Below are 18,154 nucleotides of genomic sequence, written 5' to 3' on the forward strand. Positions count from 1 at the left end.
CAGGCTGCCACCACTCTGTAGCAGTGAGTGGCTGCAACAAAAAGCACAGAATAACATCCCTGACTCTCTGCTTTTTTCTCTTCCCCTGCGTCTCTCCTAGCAGACAAGGGCTCCGCTCACTGCTCTGCAGAGGCTATGCTGAGACTGAGCTGGTGACTGAAGCAGGGTCTCTGGCTACCATCAACAAGTTAGGGTTGGAGGACCCCAGCCATGAAAGAGGATCACTTGATCTTCAATTAACCAACTGAGCTGACATCACTGCGGTGGAAGGGAAACAAAAGGGTGAAAAAAAGGGGGGGGGGGGATGTTCGTTGGAGTCGTTCTGGATGCAACTGATCAACTTAAAAAAATCGTCAAGGATTCACAGGAGAAAGAAAAAGCTTGGATTTTAAAACAGGACTAAAAGGAATAAACGTTGTCTTCGGACATGGAATTTCATATTTTGTTTCAACTGGGTGGGCTCAAAATTGCTTTATTTCAGAAGAGCCTGATTCCTTTTGTGTTTACTCAAAAGGATTTTTTCCCTTTGGATTTTTGTTCCATCTGGCTGCTCCAAGAGTCTGCGGAAAAGGACAGTTGAATGCAGCCTCCGATGTGCACAAAAGAATGGGTAAGTTAGCCCCCTTTATATGGCAGGTCTGGACATGAATAGGGAATACGGGTGAGCGAGGGAGGTTGAGGACTAAAAACCTATTCAGTCCTGTCTATTTACTGCAACTGTCCTTCGTTTTTTCATCTTTACTGACAATGGAGTTAGAAATGTATGAATTTAAAACAGCATATAATCAATAATAGACCAACACAAGCTTTTAACTGATGGAAAATTGTATTTCCAAGTAATCAATTCAAAAGCCTTTGATAAATTCAGTAAAAGATAACAACTTTGAGCTGCTAAACCATGAAAAAAATGGCAGTGGTAGACGAGGGCTGGAATGACCGGAACCTGCTGAAAATATCTGATCAGACGCAATGACACATCACTGAATGTGAATAAAGTAAGCTGATCATGTATGACTGGGGACTGCGATCAAAGTCTAGTTCATTTGCATGTAACTGAACATATTAAGGACATATGCAACTGACCTCCCCATTACTCCCAAGCTAGAATAATCAAGTGTATACATATTGTGAAAGTTGTAAATGTGACATTTACATGAAGGTGATATATGTATAACACAGACAGAGAGCTCAGACAGAAAGCACAAATGCTACCATGCATCAGTAATGAGTGCTCTGCAGAGATTAGCTTTCCCGCCCCACTGTTCATTTTCTTATCTTTGAACCCACCCAGGTTTCCATTCAAGGTGGCCATTGGTGGGACCTGCACCAGCGGCTCTGTGTCTGTGTGTGATCAGCATGCTGCTGCTGTGCCTGCTGCCTTCTGCATCGTGCACAACCTGCCCTCAGAAATGCCGCTGTGAGGACCTGCAGTTCTACTGCGACACCCAAGGGCTTCAGGCACCCCCAGATGGCGTGGACAAGGGGGCCCTGGGGCTGTCATTACGCCACAACAGCATCACTGAGCTCAGCCCTGACCAATTCTATGGCTTCAGCCAACTTACCTGGCTACATCTAGACCACAACCAGATTACCACAGTACAAGAGGATGCCTTTCAAGGGCTCTACAAACTCAAAGACCTCAATCTGAGCTCCAATCGCATCACCAAGTTGCCCAACACAACCTTCATCCACCTCATCAATCTCCAGATACTGGACCTATCCTTCAATCAGATGACAGCATTAGAACCAGAACTGTTCCATGGGCTGAGGAAGCTACAAATACTCCACCTCCGCTCCAATTCACTTCGCACCACGCCTGTTCGGGCCTTCTGGGACTGCCGCAGCCTGGAGTATCTGGGCCTGAGCAACAACCGCCTCCGGAGCCTGGCCCGCAACGGCTTTGCTGGGCTCATTAAGCTCAGAGAGCTCCACTTGGAACACAATCAGCTCACCAAGATCAACTTGGCCCACTTCCCTCGCCTGGTTGCCCTCCAGTTTCTATATCTGCAATGGAATAAGATCAGCAACCTGACATGTGGTATGGAATGGACCTGGACCACCTTGGAGAAGCTGGACCTAACAGGGAATGAGATACGTGTCCTGACACCTGATGTGTTTGAAACGCTGCCAAACTTAAAGATTCTGCTGCTGGATAATAACAAACTGAGCAGTCTGGATCCCCAAGTCATGGATATGTGGCAGTCTCTGGGTACCATTGGGCTGTCTAGCAACCTTTGGGAATGTACCAAAAGGATCTGTTCTCTGGCCACTTGGCTAAGCACCTTTAAGGGAAGGTGGGAACACTCCATTCTCTGCCACAGTCCTGAATATGCCCAGGGTGAGGAGATACTAGATGCTGTTTATGGGTTCCAGCTTTGCCAGAATTTTTCAGCACCAGTTGTACAGACCATTAGTACAACCACAGACGCCACTACGACCCCAGAGGTCACAAGCTCCCTGTTTGGAATTATGCAGCAGACCCCCACACAGGACTATGCAGAGGATTTTGGGAGCTTTACCACAGTCACTACGACAACAACCACGACTCAGACACCACGCACTGCTCCAGCAACCACCACTACACTGGAAGAGGCAGCTGTCACGGATGACTTCTCTGTAACAGACAATACCGTTCTCACTCATAGGGTTATCATTGGAACAATGGCCCTGCTATTTTCATTCTTTCTCATCATTTTCGTTGTGTACATCTCACGGAAGTGCTGCCCTCCCACCCTGCGCCGGATACGCCACTGCTCGGCTATCCAGAACCGCAGACAGATGAGGACCCAGCAGCGGCAGCCTATGGCAGATCTAGCTACACAGGTACCCTATAATGAGTATGAGCCCAGCCATGAAGAGGGGGCACTTGTGATCATCAACGGCTATGGGCAGTGCAAGTGTCAGCAACTGCCTTATAAAGAGTGTGAAGTATGAACTCCTATTTATTCGTAGAGCATATGGTTTGCCATTTGACCATTTCAGATGATACAGGGTTTGCTTTTTTGATTTTTTTCCAGTTTATATAAAGAGCATAATTTCTACAAGTGAGCTTCAAGAATATATGAGAGCTGCTGAATGCTGAGATGACAAAGGGTGGAAATGACAGTTTAGGGATGATGTAGAGATAGTCACAAATTTATTTTTCTATGAATGCAAGGTTGTTCATATCAGGCAGGGGCAATCATTTTAAAAAGGAAATTGTAAACTGTGAGATTTGTCACCACATTGTCACTATATTCTGCAGCACTGAGAAAACACAGCCAAATGGTCCTCTGCTAACACAACACAAATTACTAGTGGAGAAATTTGATTTACAACAGAATGTCTTGTTTCTTTCAAAAAGAAAACAAGTAGCCTATCGGAAGTCACATTTATAAGCTGCAACACTCACAATCACTTTGGACAATTGAATTGGATAATTTTTTAGTAGAATTATTATTATTATAATTATTATTTTGTTTACAATTGACACGTTTTGGGAGTACTATGAAATATTAGAAACCATAAATACCAAATTAAAAATCTGAATTATAACTGAAGATAAGATGTCAAGACTGTTTCCTAACCATGTTAAAAATAAAGAAAATTCTCTCCTGATGAGAGAAGGGCCCTGAAACTCTGTTCAATAAATGTGTAAAATGGTATTTCATTTCCAATTTAATTCAATCAGGCCTGTTTATAATATTCAACTAAAACCAAAACACTAAGCATTGTTCATAAGAAGTTTCATGTCTAATATGCCACAGTGCTCACTAAACAAATACACATAAATGGTGGGATTTCAAAAAGAAATTCATGGGATCCTTAAAATGTACTATCCCATTCACCAGTGTTGCACATTTCTGTGAATGGATAAGAAGACTTGTTCATGATTTTTTTTTTTTTCAGCTCCAAAATGCCATACACACTGTGACCATGATATCTCCAACAGGTTAACTTAGCAACCGCTGTTTACTGAACTACAATTTAATATACAAGAGGCCAACATAAACACCAGCCAAGGTAAGAAATGTCATCAAGTGTGTAGGTACCAAGCCAGGGGGCTAGCGAGAACTAACAGACCAGTGGGCAGACCATTTCAGACTGAAAATAAAACCTTTCCCAGTAGCCCAGTGGTGGAGCAGCCTCTTAACTGCTTAGACACTAATCAGGTCTGACAGGCTCAAGATTGAACCAATTAAGGCCAGGCAAAAAGAATCTAATATTCTGTCACCCACACCAGTGATCCAGCAACATTTAGCTTGTTCGGCCACTCAAAAAATAGTTCTAGTAGAAACATCCTCCACACCAGACAAGAACATCTTTGAACCTTTGTTTCACGATCCTGTTCTTGTTAGAAGTACTGAGCCGATGTGTCTTGTCTTTGGTTAAAAAGGGTCATGATGAATAATAAATACTGTAACAATTCCACAACGGTCACAAGTGTTAACTTAAACTGTGGTAGAGATCCTTAGAGCAAATGCAGATCCACTGATAAGCAAACAGCAAGCCTGGGTCAAGACACATTTGTATGCAGCAAGGAGAAGATTGCATTAGCATCAGACTAAACCCGCTGCTGCAGCTCCGCACTTCTTTGTGCTCAGTTCGGTGTTGGGGGCAGGGTGAAAGAGTGAGAGAGAGGGAGGGGAGCTGATGGGACATGGAGAGGGGCAACTGTGGGGTAATGCCCTGGCTTATCTAAGAAAATGTGCATCCTTCCGGCCAAATAATGTGACTCATAAGTCCAACTAGGCAGGGAGAGGAGAATGGAATGACGAATATTGACTGACAGCACCTTGGGCATGAAATAACCAGAGTTAAACATCACATTGACCACACAGCAGCAACACTTATTTTACTACTAGCCCACAGATAAGCTATCAAAACTGAACACGTTATGTTTAAACAATGGGGAAAAAAAGCAGTTAAAACCATTGAGTATGGAATCTGAAATGTGACACAGCCCAGTTAGTTTAACTTTTGGCTATGTTTGACAAAGTCTGGGTTATAGGTTAAAAAATGATTCTGAATACATCGCCTTGAAGGGAGGTCAAGATGGCAGAATGTGTGTGAATATGAGTAATTATGATTCAAGGAAATGGCTGGTGCCCCCTATGGGCACTATGAGGTATGCAACACGGTCTTTTCTTTCAACAGAGCTTGTATGTTCCATCTAGATTTGGCTTCAAACATAAATTATAGTTCCTGTCAATACATCTCAGTACATCTTCCTAGAATGCGAAAAGCCTCTTCCAGTCTGAAGATACTGAAATCATACCAGACACATATGCTCATTCTAAGTGCATCAGTTCAGTAAGGATCAAACAATTAAACCATGCTATGGAAGGACCAGTTTCAGTGTAGACCAAAAATTGTACAATTATATTTGAATTTAATGGAAAACAGAATATACCAATTAATTTTCAAATCCAAGCACCTCCACTTTGTCTCTAATTATGTTTTCCTACAACTTCGCACTGCTTTTACTGTTGCCCTTCCAATATGTCTTGCATGTTAAAAGTCAGAACTGAGTTGAATTTTTCTTAAATGTCATTCAGAGAACATTGTGGAGAGGCCTCGTTTCTGTTAATGACAAGAATGGGGATGTGTGGATTTTTAAAAAAAAAAAAAAAAGTTTTGCCAATCATTTGACATTTCACTGTTTAAGATAAAGCTTGTACTAAGTGACTGAAAAATCCACAAAATTTGTAGAAATATGCATCCTTTTGCACTCTGGCTCTTTGTCAACTGTTTTTGGTTCCTCTTGTCACACTCTAGCCCTGTTTCCCACCCTGCCTAAAAAATAAAAAAGAAAAAAAAAAAGAAAAAAAAAGTGAAAAACCCTTCTCTTACCCAATCTCTTTGTGCAAAATGAATGCTTTTCTCTTCCCTGTCCCTTTTGTATTGTAATATGTACAATTTCATATCTGTATAGTGGATAAGATGTGGCAAACTGAAAAAAATCCCCCTTAAAACATATATTTTTTAAATAAAATGATTACAATTTATTGAGTGTTTGCTAACTCATGGATGCACACGACTCTGTTTGATCTTTCAAATAATGCCCAATTCCATCATTTGACCATTTTACCCAAGACTTTTTTTCAGTTAAATTTGTAAAACTTTGTGACTGTAGCAAAAAATATTTAATCTGACTTAAGTATCAAGTGGAACCCCACTTTTTAATAAACTCCACACAGAGCTGATGAATAGTGGAAATACTAGAAGGTACGCTTCGATTACAACATGACTTTCATATGTTATAGTGTTCATTATAATGGGTTTCATATGGAGTGCCAGTAGCTGAGGGATTGATCCCATCACACAATGTATGCCAACATCGTCATCACTAAACAATTTTCAATGCACTAGCCATAGTTGCCCTGTGTGTTAGAGCTTTAACACAACAATTTAATGATTTATCCAAACTTGAATGTATTTTTCCTACAAAATACACAATTTGCACAGCTTCACTAATACATACAGTCAAATGGGGGCATTGGAAATGTGTCAGCATTTTCTCCAAAGGACCTGTATTCTACTTCTTGCTGGAAAAAAAATCATAAACTGCAAGCAGGTTTTATGGGGATGCTTGAGAATATTTTCTAAGAATAAATAGGTATCATTCAATTCTGGCACTTTGCTGCTCTTACAAGCAAAGATTACATGCTACCTGAATGACAGCCTCAAATGTATGCACATTTAAGAGAGCCATCTTAGGTGCCAAGGGTCTGATGGTGCTGCTGCAGCCATAATACATACAGTCAGCGGTTTAGCCTTAACTGTCTCACTCATAAAACAGAAATGAGAAGAACATAAATAAGAATTACAGCACAAGTTTGGCTTATTTGTCCAATTTCAGTGCATTTGCACTTGTAATGTGAACAAAAACCTCCCATATAATAACAAATCAGAGGGCTGAAGCACATTAACAGATGTGGTGGCTAGGGCAGCTATAATCAGGGTGATGAGACACTGAGATTTTATACAACAGATAACTGTTGCATTTTTTAAATAAAATAACTGAAAAGATATGACAAGTGCAGATTTAGTCAATATTTCCAAATAATTCCCATTTCTTCAAAAATAATTAATTAAGTTTAGAAATAGTTATTCACAATGTTATTTTAGTTCAGACTATAAAGATTACAGACAATAGTATTCAAGCCAAAATAGTAGTGTTACACTTGGAAAATGCAAAAATATACCACCCCAAAACCACCATGCAATCAAACAATTCTCATGTTAATGATGGCATACCAAACAGTTTTTGGGGGCATCTAGGTGCATAGCAGGAAAAAAAAATCATTCCAAGTTCCATCAGTGCTGGAAAAATTACTTTTGTCCCAAAAGAAGATTCCATATAAGAGTACAGTGGAATAGCATAGAATATCTTGTAAGCTCAACATCTGCTTGAAATTTCCAAAAGGCTGTGCTATTAAATAACCTCATGAGATGCACCCTAAAAATCACTTGGTTATCCAGGACTAATTCAAAACATTTCTCAATTAAAGGGATATTTCAGGTGGATGTCAGCTTATTAATGTGCAGTTTAAATGATGCAGAAAAGTTCCCATTAGTGTATGTCAGGGATAATTTTAATCAGTGACCATTCTCTCCTGACCCCCATAGCTTGAAAGTGCTTGCCCCAAGCTCTCATCTCCTATGCCCTACCAATATTGAGTCCCATAGTCAATCAATTGGAATAGCAGACTGTAACAGCATCGAAGATGATTTCTTGGGCAATCAAGGGTACCATTTCTGTTTTAGAACGGATACTGTTTATAACTATCTACCTATATATAGATAGACAGATATAGATATAGATATACACACACATAAATGGTAACAGTCTCGGATTCAAAACAAACAGCAGAGTATATATAAATGAAGCACCCATGGTCATATGAGTCGATTAAGTCCTATTTATTGATGCATTCCATTCATTCTCAATGCATGTTGATGCATGCTGCACTTCGGCATGACGTCATAGATGACACTCTTAATTGGTTTCCAACTTTGAAATTCAATAGCATTCACAACTGTCAGTTTTTTAATGGAGAGGTAATTCCCTTGAAGGCACAGTGGTAAGTCAGTGACAGTTTTACATAACTGCTTTGACTGTGGACACATAGAGAACTGAATGATCCAGATTCATCTGACGATGTTCTCGTCATGCTTACATTCCCAGTGGTACATTTTGTCTTGCAATATGGAAAAAGAAAATCTAGTGTCCCTTAAGTTTTTTTTATTGATTAATGAGTTTAACAGAAATTGTGAATGGGCTGTCCAGATGGCTGAGGTGTCTTGAGGTGTGTACTATGTAAGCATGATGCTCTGGGTCTGAATCAGCTCAGGAACTTTTTTGTATGTCATCCCACTCTCCTCTATCCTCCAGGTCATAGGTGTCTAGGCATTCATTTCATTTTAGATTACAGAAATTATGTTTTATTCTCTGAATGTTTGTGCAATTGATGAAAGTTTTGAGACAGAAAGGAGCTGAGGGACAATGGATAGAGAAGACTGATTCTTCCCTGCCGTTCACCGAGAGCAAGCTTTACTAAAAGAAGTGACTGTTCCCTTCATTTGATGGCCAAAAGTAGTACTGTTTTATCCTCACTGATGAGGTTGTTTGAAAAAGGATGCAATGGCTAGAGTTACAAAACAATTCTGATGGGAGACACAAGGAAAAAATAATTTGTTTGATATCATGATTACATCCTGAACCCAGTAAAAACATTCGTTAATTCGTAGCACTGACTGGCAGAGATGGCCCTCTGGGTTTTATCTCTGTCAGATCTTGATGTTAGGAAGTCTCATTGTTTTTGTACTGTTCTTTTGAGAGATCATTTTGCAGTCAAAGAGTTTTCCTAGTTCAGTGACATCTCGTTATTGAATTTTCTGTTGAAGACATTTGCATTTCTATAGGTACTAGTCTTAGGTGCTCAGTCACAGTAACTAAGTAGTCGTAGTGCATCAGAAGGACGGCCTGATAATAACACCTGTAAATCACTACTGCTATGTTATGGTTATTTTTACATTTGAGCAAGTAATTACTACACACAATGACTGCCCTACACTCACTTGCCTACATATTAGCGTGGTTATATTTAAAAATAAATAAAAAAAATCTTTTTTCTATGCTCTGCACATAAGTAAATAAGTAAGGGGCTACTCATATTACCCTATTTATGCCGTGACCAAGCACGTTTGACCCCAAAATCCGGATTATTTGACTAGTGTGAGTGCTCCGTTCCGTGCTGAAGCACAGTACACTTCCCCCGCTCTGGCACGGTTGGAGGGAGTGTGCTTCAGCACGGTACAGGCGTTCATGCACGAGCACATGCACGGTCACACACGCAGCGCGCAAACGTGGATATGACGTAAATCATGCGACCGTCCCTCCCCGTTTGTCCCTGCCTCCGCAAAATTGTTTTATGCACGCAGCGCAATTAACTGGAGATTGCTGCCTCCCAGAATCAATAATCAACCGTGTTGTCTGTGTCTTTGTCCGTTGTGCTGCTGCAATTTGTAAAGATTTAACCCCCAATGCGTGTTAAAAAAGGAAATGTTCAGTGGTGATGCTATGCTTTAATCCCAGCTAAACTGTGCATTCAGCCACTCTGATGAGTTTAAACATGTCAAATTGTTAGATGGGTAATGACAAAGCTGCCACTATTTTTATGTACTTGGCCCACTGTTGTTTATGGCAACTGCAACAACTTCCGACCTCCCATTGCTATTAACATCTATCCGCAGTTGTACAATTGCACAGTATGTCCACTTTAGGCAAATTGAATTGTAGGCAACTGGACTTGTATTTGTCTTAGGAAGACGTTTCGCCTCTTATCCAAGGGGCTTCATCAGTTTATGCGCATCGGTCTTTCTAGTCCACACTAGTCACTAGTCTGAGTCAGACTAGTGCGATTCAATTTGCCTAAAGAGAAAGATGACCTGGATAAATGAGAATATCCATAGATACAGTATGTCCAGAATATAATTCTAGTATACAGTGCTGTCCACCAAAAAGGATTTCTTTGGTTGACGAAATCCACTACTTCACCAACTGATTAACTGATTAATACCCTCTGAGCACATTAAAATTCAAGTATGTTTTTCATTTCACCAACCAGCCAACATTTGAAATAAATTCCGATGTATCAAAGCAAAGCACTCATAACAAGAATGCTGCTCACTCTAAACATTTTAACACAACATATTAAACTACAAGGATTCTTTTATCTCTAAACACTGTTACCTAGGAAACAGTATCAGAATAACCTTTTTTGCCAACTTGGGGTTCTTTGACAAAGTAATGAATTACTGCTTTAGCGGAATCTATCGTTAAATGTGTTTCCTTATTTATTGTAGCCATTTTTCTTCCATGACAAGTTACATCAAATAGTCAAACCAATGAGCTATCAAGACCTTATCACTAAGACAGCACTCATTCAATCAATTTGAAGATAAAATGCTTGCAACAATTAAAGCACTACAAATATTTCAAGTTATATACAATCCTCAATAATACCTCAAACTATGTATCTACTCTACAATTCTGCGTTCTTTTGAGCAAGCCTTAAAACACAGTGGGCATGGTCATCTGTTGTGTGATTGTCTTAAATATCTATTAGTCCACATCACAATGTGGACATGGTCCAAACTAAGAGAACAGTTTCCATAAAGACTCTCTCACTCAAGTAATATTACATCTAAAGAAATCCCTACACACATCAAAATTGGCAAGAAACCTGTCTGGAACCTCTAGCTTTCAGGAAGGCAGAGGAGGAGTCCTGAATTATCTTTAAAAAGAGATGTTAGGAACATTAAGGAAGAGGCAAATGGTGCAATGAATTTCAGCCAACACAGTTACCCACCTATAAGAATCATTTCAATTTTAACTCGTCTTTTGATCAGGCCAATATGAAGCAAGCTTCAGCAATTAACCTGCAGTCGGCACCCAGGCAGGGAAGGCAGTGAACTGATGAGTTCGACTCCAGGGCTCCAGCAGCCTGGAGGGTTCAAGGACTCTGAAGCCAAGCATGCCTCAGGTATTCATTATGAGGCCTTCAATAAATCTGGAAAATGCTTACTAGGAGGTACATATTGATCTGGACTCTCATCAGCAAATACCCCCTAATGCATTTACTGCCTAACACATTTAAAGCCATTCCTCAACCATATCATTGGGGGATCCAAAAAACACAGAGTAGTGGGATAGGCAAAACATCTCTAAAAACAAACAAAAAAAAGCCAGCCAAAAATACTGTTGGAAAGCAGGTACTGGCAATACCCCTTGCATTTCTGGGTCCATTTTGTTGTTGAATAGTCTGCCAAATGTAGACAACGTGACATCAAGATCTTTCCAGTATACCTACAATGGAATTAGAGGGGGATATTTTCAGTTAGTAGTTTCAGCTATCAGTCCCTCAGAATAGCTAAGCTCGGGCTTCTTTCTACAGCTACCATTTTGCAACAATCATTAAAGAAAAAAACCCAGCGTATAAGAGGAGGACACACCAGTTTCTGCACCAACAGCAGCCTCAATTGTCTATAATGCAGGGGAGCCAGAAGGCTTGTTGTGTTTTGAATAAGGAGTGCAGACCTAACTTTATCTCCACTGGCAACAGCAGCCAGCAGTACTGCTACTGCTCTCTACACCTACACATAAAAATTTAGCTTGATATTGGATATTCAGTGGATAGTCATTTTCCCTCTTCAATAACTGGTAAAGGAAACTAGGGAAAGAAACTGGTGAATTGATTTGTAATTACTGAAAGGATCCTTTACAGTTTGGTATTTCAGTAAAGATTAAAACATCACTCCCTGCATGCTAGAAGATTTTTGGCTCAGTCACTATTGTGCTCTCAATCTGTGAGATTAGAACTAACTAAATGGTTCAAGAAAATAACGCCCGATTATTACTTGATATCACAGGCACTCATCTTAATACCATGGCACGTCAAGCTAGACAACGTTTTTTTTATTATTATTATTATTGATTGCTTATAATGCTGAGCTTTCTATAGACAAGAGAGTCAGATTCACAAAAGAAATGTAACACAAATGTGTTTAATTAAGCTACATTTTATAGTTCATCACGTTCAAAGGAACTTTCCAGTATTTATTCCCTAATCAGAACTTATATAGGATTTTTTTAATGGTTGGAGGCCACTTTGGTGTCCTGAATTCAGCCCATTTTCTATCAATAAAAAATAAAATAATAAATAAATAAATAAATAAGATCTTGAAGTTATGATGAACTTTTTCAAGCTTTTTGTCTTTTGGGTGGGTGGACATCACAGGCATGGGAGGGGTACCAGAATTCAGCGTTAGGTGGGGTGTCAGACAACAACAAAAACACCTCCTTCCACTTCAGTGTTATTTAATGCAGAAATCTTCAGCTGTTTGCTTTGTTTCATTCAATATCTTTCAACTACCCCTAATATTTCCTGGTCATGTTATAGGACCCATTGCACCTGGATGAAAGTAATTTGTCTGATCTTCATTATGATTACATTTGAACAACATGTCAAAAAACATGTGAGCTTAATCTAAGACTGAGCACACTGTTTTGTCTGCCTTCTGTGAAGCTGAGAATCAGAATGTGTGGCTTTGAGTCAAGGAAGTGAGGACAGCTATCTTTGCAAAACACTGTGCAGCTAAAGAAAGGACACCTGTGAAGACTCCTGAAGGGTGAGTGTCTCCAAATACTGGCAACAGAAGAAAAGTCCTTGTCCATCAGCTATTTATTGGACTCCTCCTGAGAGTGTGAGGGGGAGAGTGTGCCAAGCTTGGCAAGGCTGCATCCATTTTCTACTGTGCAATTTGTCACAGGTGTCAACTACGAATGAGAAGGAAAATCTTGCAAAACACTGAGTGTTTACTAATCAATGGGTAATATCTGTCTTGACAACAAGTTAGCTATTTCTAGAACACTAATATTGACATTTTCCAAAAAAAAAAAACAAAAAAAAAACCTGTTTATTCGATATTACCTGGTCAGTGAAATCACAAGAAATGGCCAGAGCAATATGGTCTAAATTATCACAACTTTTTTTTCTGGCAGTGTCACAATCCACTTGATAAGATCACGATTTCTGTCATGGCTTTTATTAAAGGCTATTTTGCAAGTTACTGACCAGTGCAGCCCACAAGTAAGTACTCAATAAAAACACCACTTAGGACACAAATTAAAGAAACACTGGATAACAATTTGGACTAGTGAGAGAACTTTTTCCACACATTTTAATGAACAACACATTGGTTTCAAAATGCTGACCATATTTAATTCCAAATTTGTTAATTATCACCACTGAACTAATTCTAGTATATACCAGTTTATTAGCCTGTTCATACTGTCACAGAATCTCTTTTGGAGATCCTTCCTCAATTTCTCTTCTACATATCTTTTGTTTTCTATAAACCGTGGGCCTGTAAAGCCTTGAGACTATAAACAGTGACTAACAACTATAAATACATGTGAGTTTGATAGGAGAATATGTAACCCCAAAATTACACCACAGCTTTTTCATGGTTTTTTTTTTCCCAATGGCATTAACATTAGGTCCTATAAATTCTTGGTAAGGTTTCCCTACACAGATACATTAAGAATATATACTCCAAATCTAAAGGGCTAAAAGATAACAAGGATACTCAAAAGAGGAGAAATTTCCAAAAGAGATCCATGTAGTTGTAACAAGATAATATCTTTATAGAGAAACTACTGTAGGTAAACAGGTATTACAGCCTTTTGACTCAATTTTTTGCTTGTTTTCTGAGTTGCATGGTATTAAATATAGTCTAATATTATTTAACAGTGAGGAAATTATGCATTTCTTCAAACCAAATTTTTATTTCACACAATTTATAGACTTTTACAGACTGGGCATTATGCAATTTTCCTCAGTCACGCTAAGAATATGCGGTTTCTAATTTCACAATGTATAATATTAGAAGTAGGAATCAGAAGAGGCTTAATTGTCTTATTCATAAGGTTATGATTCAATTATAAAACCATTCTCAATGCATCATGATTTCATTCAGTGCATCAGGGTTTTTATTATTTTCCCACTATTTAACTGGCCAAATACCATTAAATACCTCATTTAGACTTCATAATTACAAGGCCAGTATTTACTTCAGTTACATTACCATTTACTGTATGTCTCTATGGAGAACAGACAAACAAGGTCTCATTGATATTCACCTGTGAATTATGTCCATAATTTAGACAATGGAAGGTTCATCAGACAGTTATGAAAAGTTTCCTCAAAGACTAGTTTTATCTGTACGAACATCACTTCTGGCTTTTCAGGAACTTTTAGGAATGTCAAAGGATATAACTATTCAATGTCCCTTACCGGTTTCAAAGGCAAGAGCGTAACTATTCTCAAGAGTGCTGCCTTAAGGCAAGGGTTATTTGTGAAATCAAAAGTAAAATAGCTGTTTTTCATTTAATATTATTTAATTAAGTTAATGTCACAGAGCAGTCAGTTTTTAAAAAGGTATTACGGCTCATCAAGATCCTAAGGAATAGCATCCAAGTTATAAGGACATCTGTTTGTCTCTGTTGATAAAACAATCCTACTGAAATGTTTATATAACACCTCTGTATAAATTGCAAATGCTACAGTGTACATACGCTAAATATTTTCTACACCGCTTCGAAAAATGACTCCCACTACAATAAGGTTCTCTCCTTCAGAGGAGAAATTGTGTATAATTGTAAAAAGAGATAATGGGCATCTGCTTGATGTATTTTCATTGTGATGCATCTGTTTGATACAATAATGAAAGCAAAGCAATTCCTTTTCTCCTTTGTTATTTAATTCGTGCCTTGTGAACACAGTCATTTCCTGTTGCCAAAGTCAGTGACATTGGAAAGCTGCACGTCTGTTGAGCGCAGGAGCTGTATCTGTGTGTGCACTTGTGTGTGCATGTTGAACCATGCGTACATGTGGCCTGCCTCCCAATGAGGTCTCAGCACTGAAACAATTATCACAGATCAATTCACTGAGTCATCTTACTTTCAAGCCAATGTAATTCTCTGTCTAAAACCCACACAAAAAAAATAACTGACTGCAGGTTAAAACTCTGGCCCCGTTTCCCAAAAGGCTCTTAACTTAAGACATTCATACAATCCACCTTACAAAGCTTTGTAAGTTACAAGGCGTTTCCAAAAAAAAAAAAAAAAAAAAAAATCTTGACACTCCTGAAAATGATCATAGAGATATGATTACTTCTAACCACTGGTGCATGGTCAAGTGTGTCTTAATAAACATAAGGCATCACCGGGTTGTACATTTTAGCATGTGCTACTGTGAATAAGTGATTTTTGTGGCGATGTTATCCAATAACCCAAGTTTCTTTATTTTTGAGCGCATCCTTATTTACTATCATCACAGTAAGAGGGTAACTGTACAATGCAGTCTGCTGTATGTTTGCTACCAGTGAATGCATTATGTTAAGTTTGTGTCAAGGTCACGTCCATGAATCGAGGTGAGAGAAAAAAAAAAAAACTTCCACCCACAGCTTCGTCCCCTTTCCAGCAGCGTACCTTGCATTCAGCCACACCATGGCGGCCATAACTGTGAAACTGAATCTTCGATCTTCCTCCAAAAAATATACACAATACAATCGCATACATTTGCTTAAAAAAAAGACAGAAGACGCACCATTTCACTTTCTTACAGTTACATTCATATAGCCTAATTTGCCAATATAAACCCAAAAAATTAACAATTCAGGAGAATCTGGCCCAACTGTGATACTGGATATCAGACTAGTGAATCCTCAGCTCAAAATGTTCTATTCTGCATTAATACAAAGACAAGCCAAGGCCATAACAAGCCAAACCAAAACTTGGCATTACATTACTTGTTTTTACTTTCTTTCTTAGATACCAAAAATAACAGGATAACAAAGCTCTTGTTTCAATACTTCATCTTCACTGAGCGAGGAGACAAGAAGAGCAGGTGGACAAATGTGCATACACTCATTCTGCCATTCTTCAGCACTATGTTAAATAGCCAAAATTGGGAATGTTCAACTTCTGTTGAGAAGAGCTGCATTTGAAATTGCATTAAAAAAAAAAAAAAAATCTGCCAGATATTTGCAAATCAATCAAAGAACAATCCATAAGCCTACAGCTAAAAAACCAAGCAGCCTGTAATATAAGAAAAACTTACCAAAATTTGTTTTGTTTAATATACACAATCTGAAATGAACATAAACAAACACCATGTGTATTCCTGAAAAGCAGACTATGTATCTGCTTAAATGGTCATGTTAATAGGCAAACACAATCTAAGCACATTCTGACTGACTGAATACAAAGTGGGCCATTCAGCCTCTGACTTGTCCTCTTGTTAAGCTGGGCCTTTATGTGAATAAGCCTTTAGAACAGTAGACACTACAGTTAAAAACTTGCTTCAACATTATTCATTTTCTTGCCCTCAATTTAGATATAAAAAAAACATTGATCGAGACTTTGAGACTTGATTACACTTTACCAATGCAAAGTTCATATTAAGTTTGGCGCTGCTCCTCTTACGGTTCCTTAACAAACTTTATTCTTCCCAAGTGAACTTCAAAGGCATATTTGAGGGCTCAAAGTGTAGTGCCATGTGTTGTAAAATTCTATGCATCACAAATCAAACTACTTTGCATTTGAAAATTAATCCTTTAGAAATACTAGATGCCACATTTGTTGTCAAGCAGTTGAAATGTTGCCAGTTGATAGTCCTAGTTCAGCACGACAGGTTACTCAAAGACTCGGCCTTGACATGCTTGATCTTTTGACATCCCCCAACTATGGCATGCTGCTTCATCTAGACTGCCTGCCTCTGCTCTGCCATTTGGGTTAAACACAAAATGTGTCCAAAAAATGGAATGACATTCAGAGCAAAGACCCATATCCTCTGTAAACTTTAATTGCACAAAGACCAACCATTTCCCTATTTTGTAGATTTACATTGCCAAATTACTAAGAAACTGTGCTTTGCAAGGAAAGCCAGTTAACTATGACATATAGAGACAGAAAATCAGAACAAAGTGCTTGTTGTGATCAATTAAAACAATATCTGGGCATTCATAATTAACTGCAAAAAAAAAAATCTTAATACCACAACATGGCAGCAGTGTGGTTATTGTTGCAGCCTGTGAACATAATATTTTATTAGCTTGTGCTACTGACCCATCCTGGTTGTAAGAAAGTTACCTTTTAAGTCTTTTCTGTACATTAGTATGGTATCAAAAATATGGGGCAGGTCAAACTACACAGATGTGCTGCCAATGATTACAAATGTGAGCTTAAACCGGCATCAAGTGCAGGAGTAGCCTAATATTTTTAGACTAAAATAGAATCAGGAGAATGGTCTAAGTTTTCTAACACTTTCACAGTTACAAGGAATTAGATCAAAATTAATAAGAAGTGTGGTACTAATATGAAATATGCAATGTAGCCATTGTCACTGAGACATAGGGCTGGGCAATATACCGAAAATTTACCGATACCGAAATTTATGACGATAACCGACGTCACTTTCTTCATGTCAGTATATTCGGTATTTTTAAAAAAACAAAATAAAAGTCGTTTTTGTCTTTTTTGTCTGTGTGTAGGTAGGCATGTTCATGTCCCTTTAAGACGCTGTACTACGTGTACAGCGTGTGTAGTCACATGACTCCACCCCCTCCAGTCTGCAACAAGAAGAGAAAGACGCCAGAGCCCGTCTACGACGAGCCTCGCCACTCTCCATTAACCCCCATTGTATCAAACTTGGTTGCAGTTCCACCGTAATTCCACTGGGGGTGATCGCGGGCGAGTGCAGAATGAATGGGGCTCTATGGAGCTAAACGGCTAAATTTGTCTCTTACTCCTGTTTATGGTTGAAAAATCACAAATACTGTTGTAGTTTCTGAAAGTCCAGTATGGATTATAGGTTAAAAGTGAAATTAGCGAGAACTTATATCCTTTCAGTTTCCTACAGTTTGGGCTGTTGTTGGCCATAACACGCTAGCATTTGCTAATGAATGCTGATTGGTCAGTGACGGACTTGCGGCTGTTTACGACGAGGGATCCCACTTGATGGCACCCGAAGACCAAGAGAAACGAGAAACACCACTCTTAAGGAGGACTTTTCCATCAAAGTTGATATTTGTGTGTACAGAGAAT

General features: G+C 38.9%; 2 protein-coding genes across 2 annotated transcripts in view; one reads left to right on the top strand and one right to left on the bottom strand.

Moving 5' to 3' along the window:
• The window catches only part of ctnna1 (catenin (cadherin-associated protein), alpha 1), a 117,071-nt gene that overhangs the window by 58,587 nt on the left and 40,330 nt on the right, over positions 1-18,154 (bottom strand). The gene's annotated exons all lie outside the window — the stretch shown is intronic.
• Positions 98-6,048, top strand: lrrtm2 (leucine rich repeat transmembrane neuronal 2). The gene is made up of 2 exons (XM_030061464.1): positions 98-610; positions 1,292-6,048. The coding sequence occupies exons 1-2, from the start codon at positions 607-609 to the stop codon at positions 2,932-2,934; spliced, it is 1,647 nt and encodes a 548-aa protein (XP_029917324.1). The 5' UTR covers positions 98-606; the 3' UTR covers positions 2,935-6,048.

This window comes from Myripristis murdjan, chromosome 10 (assembly GCF_902150065.1).
Source record: "Myripristis murdjan chromosome 10, fMyrMur1.1, whole genome shotgun sequence".
NCBI lineage: Eukaryota > Metazoa > Chordata > Actinopteri > Holocentriformes > Holocentridae > Myripristis > Myripristis murdjan.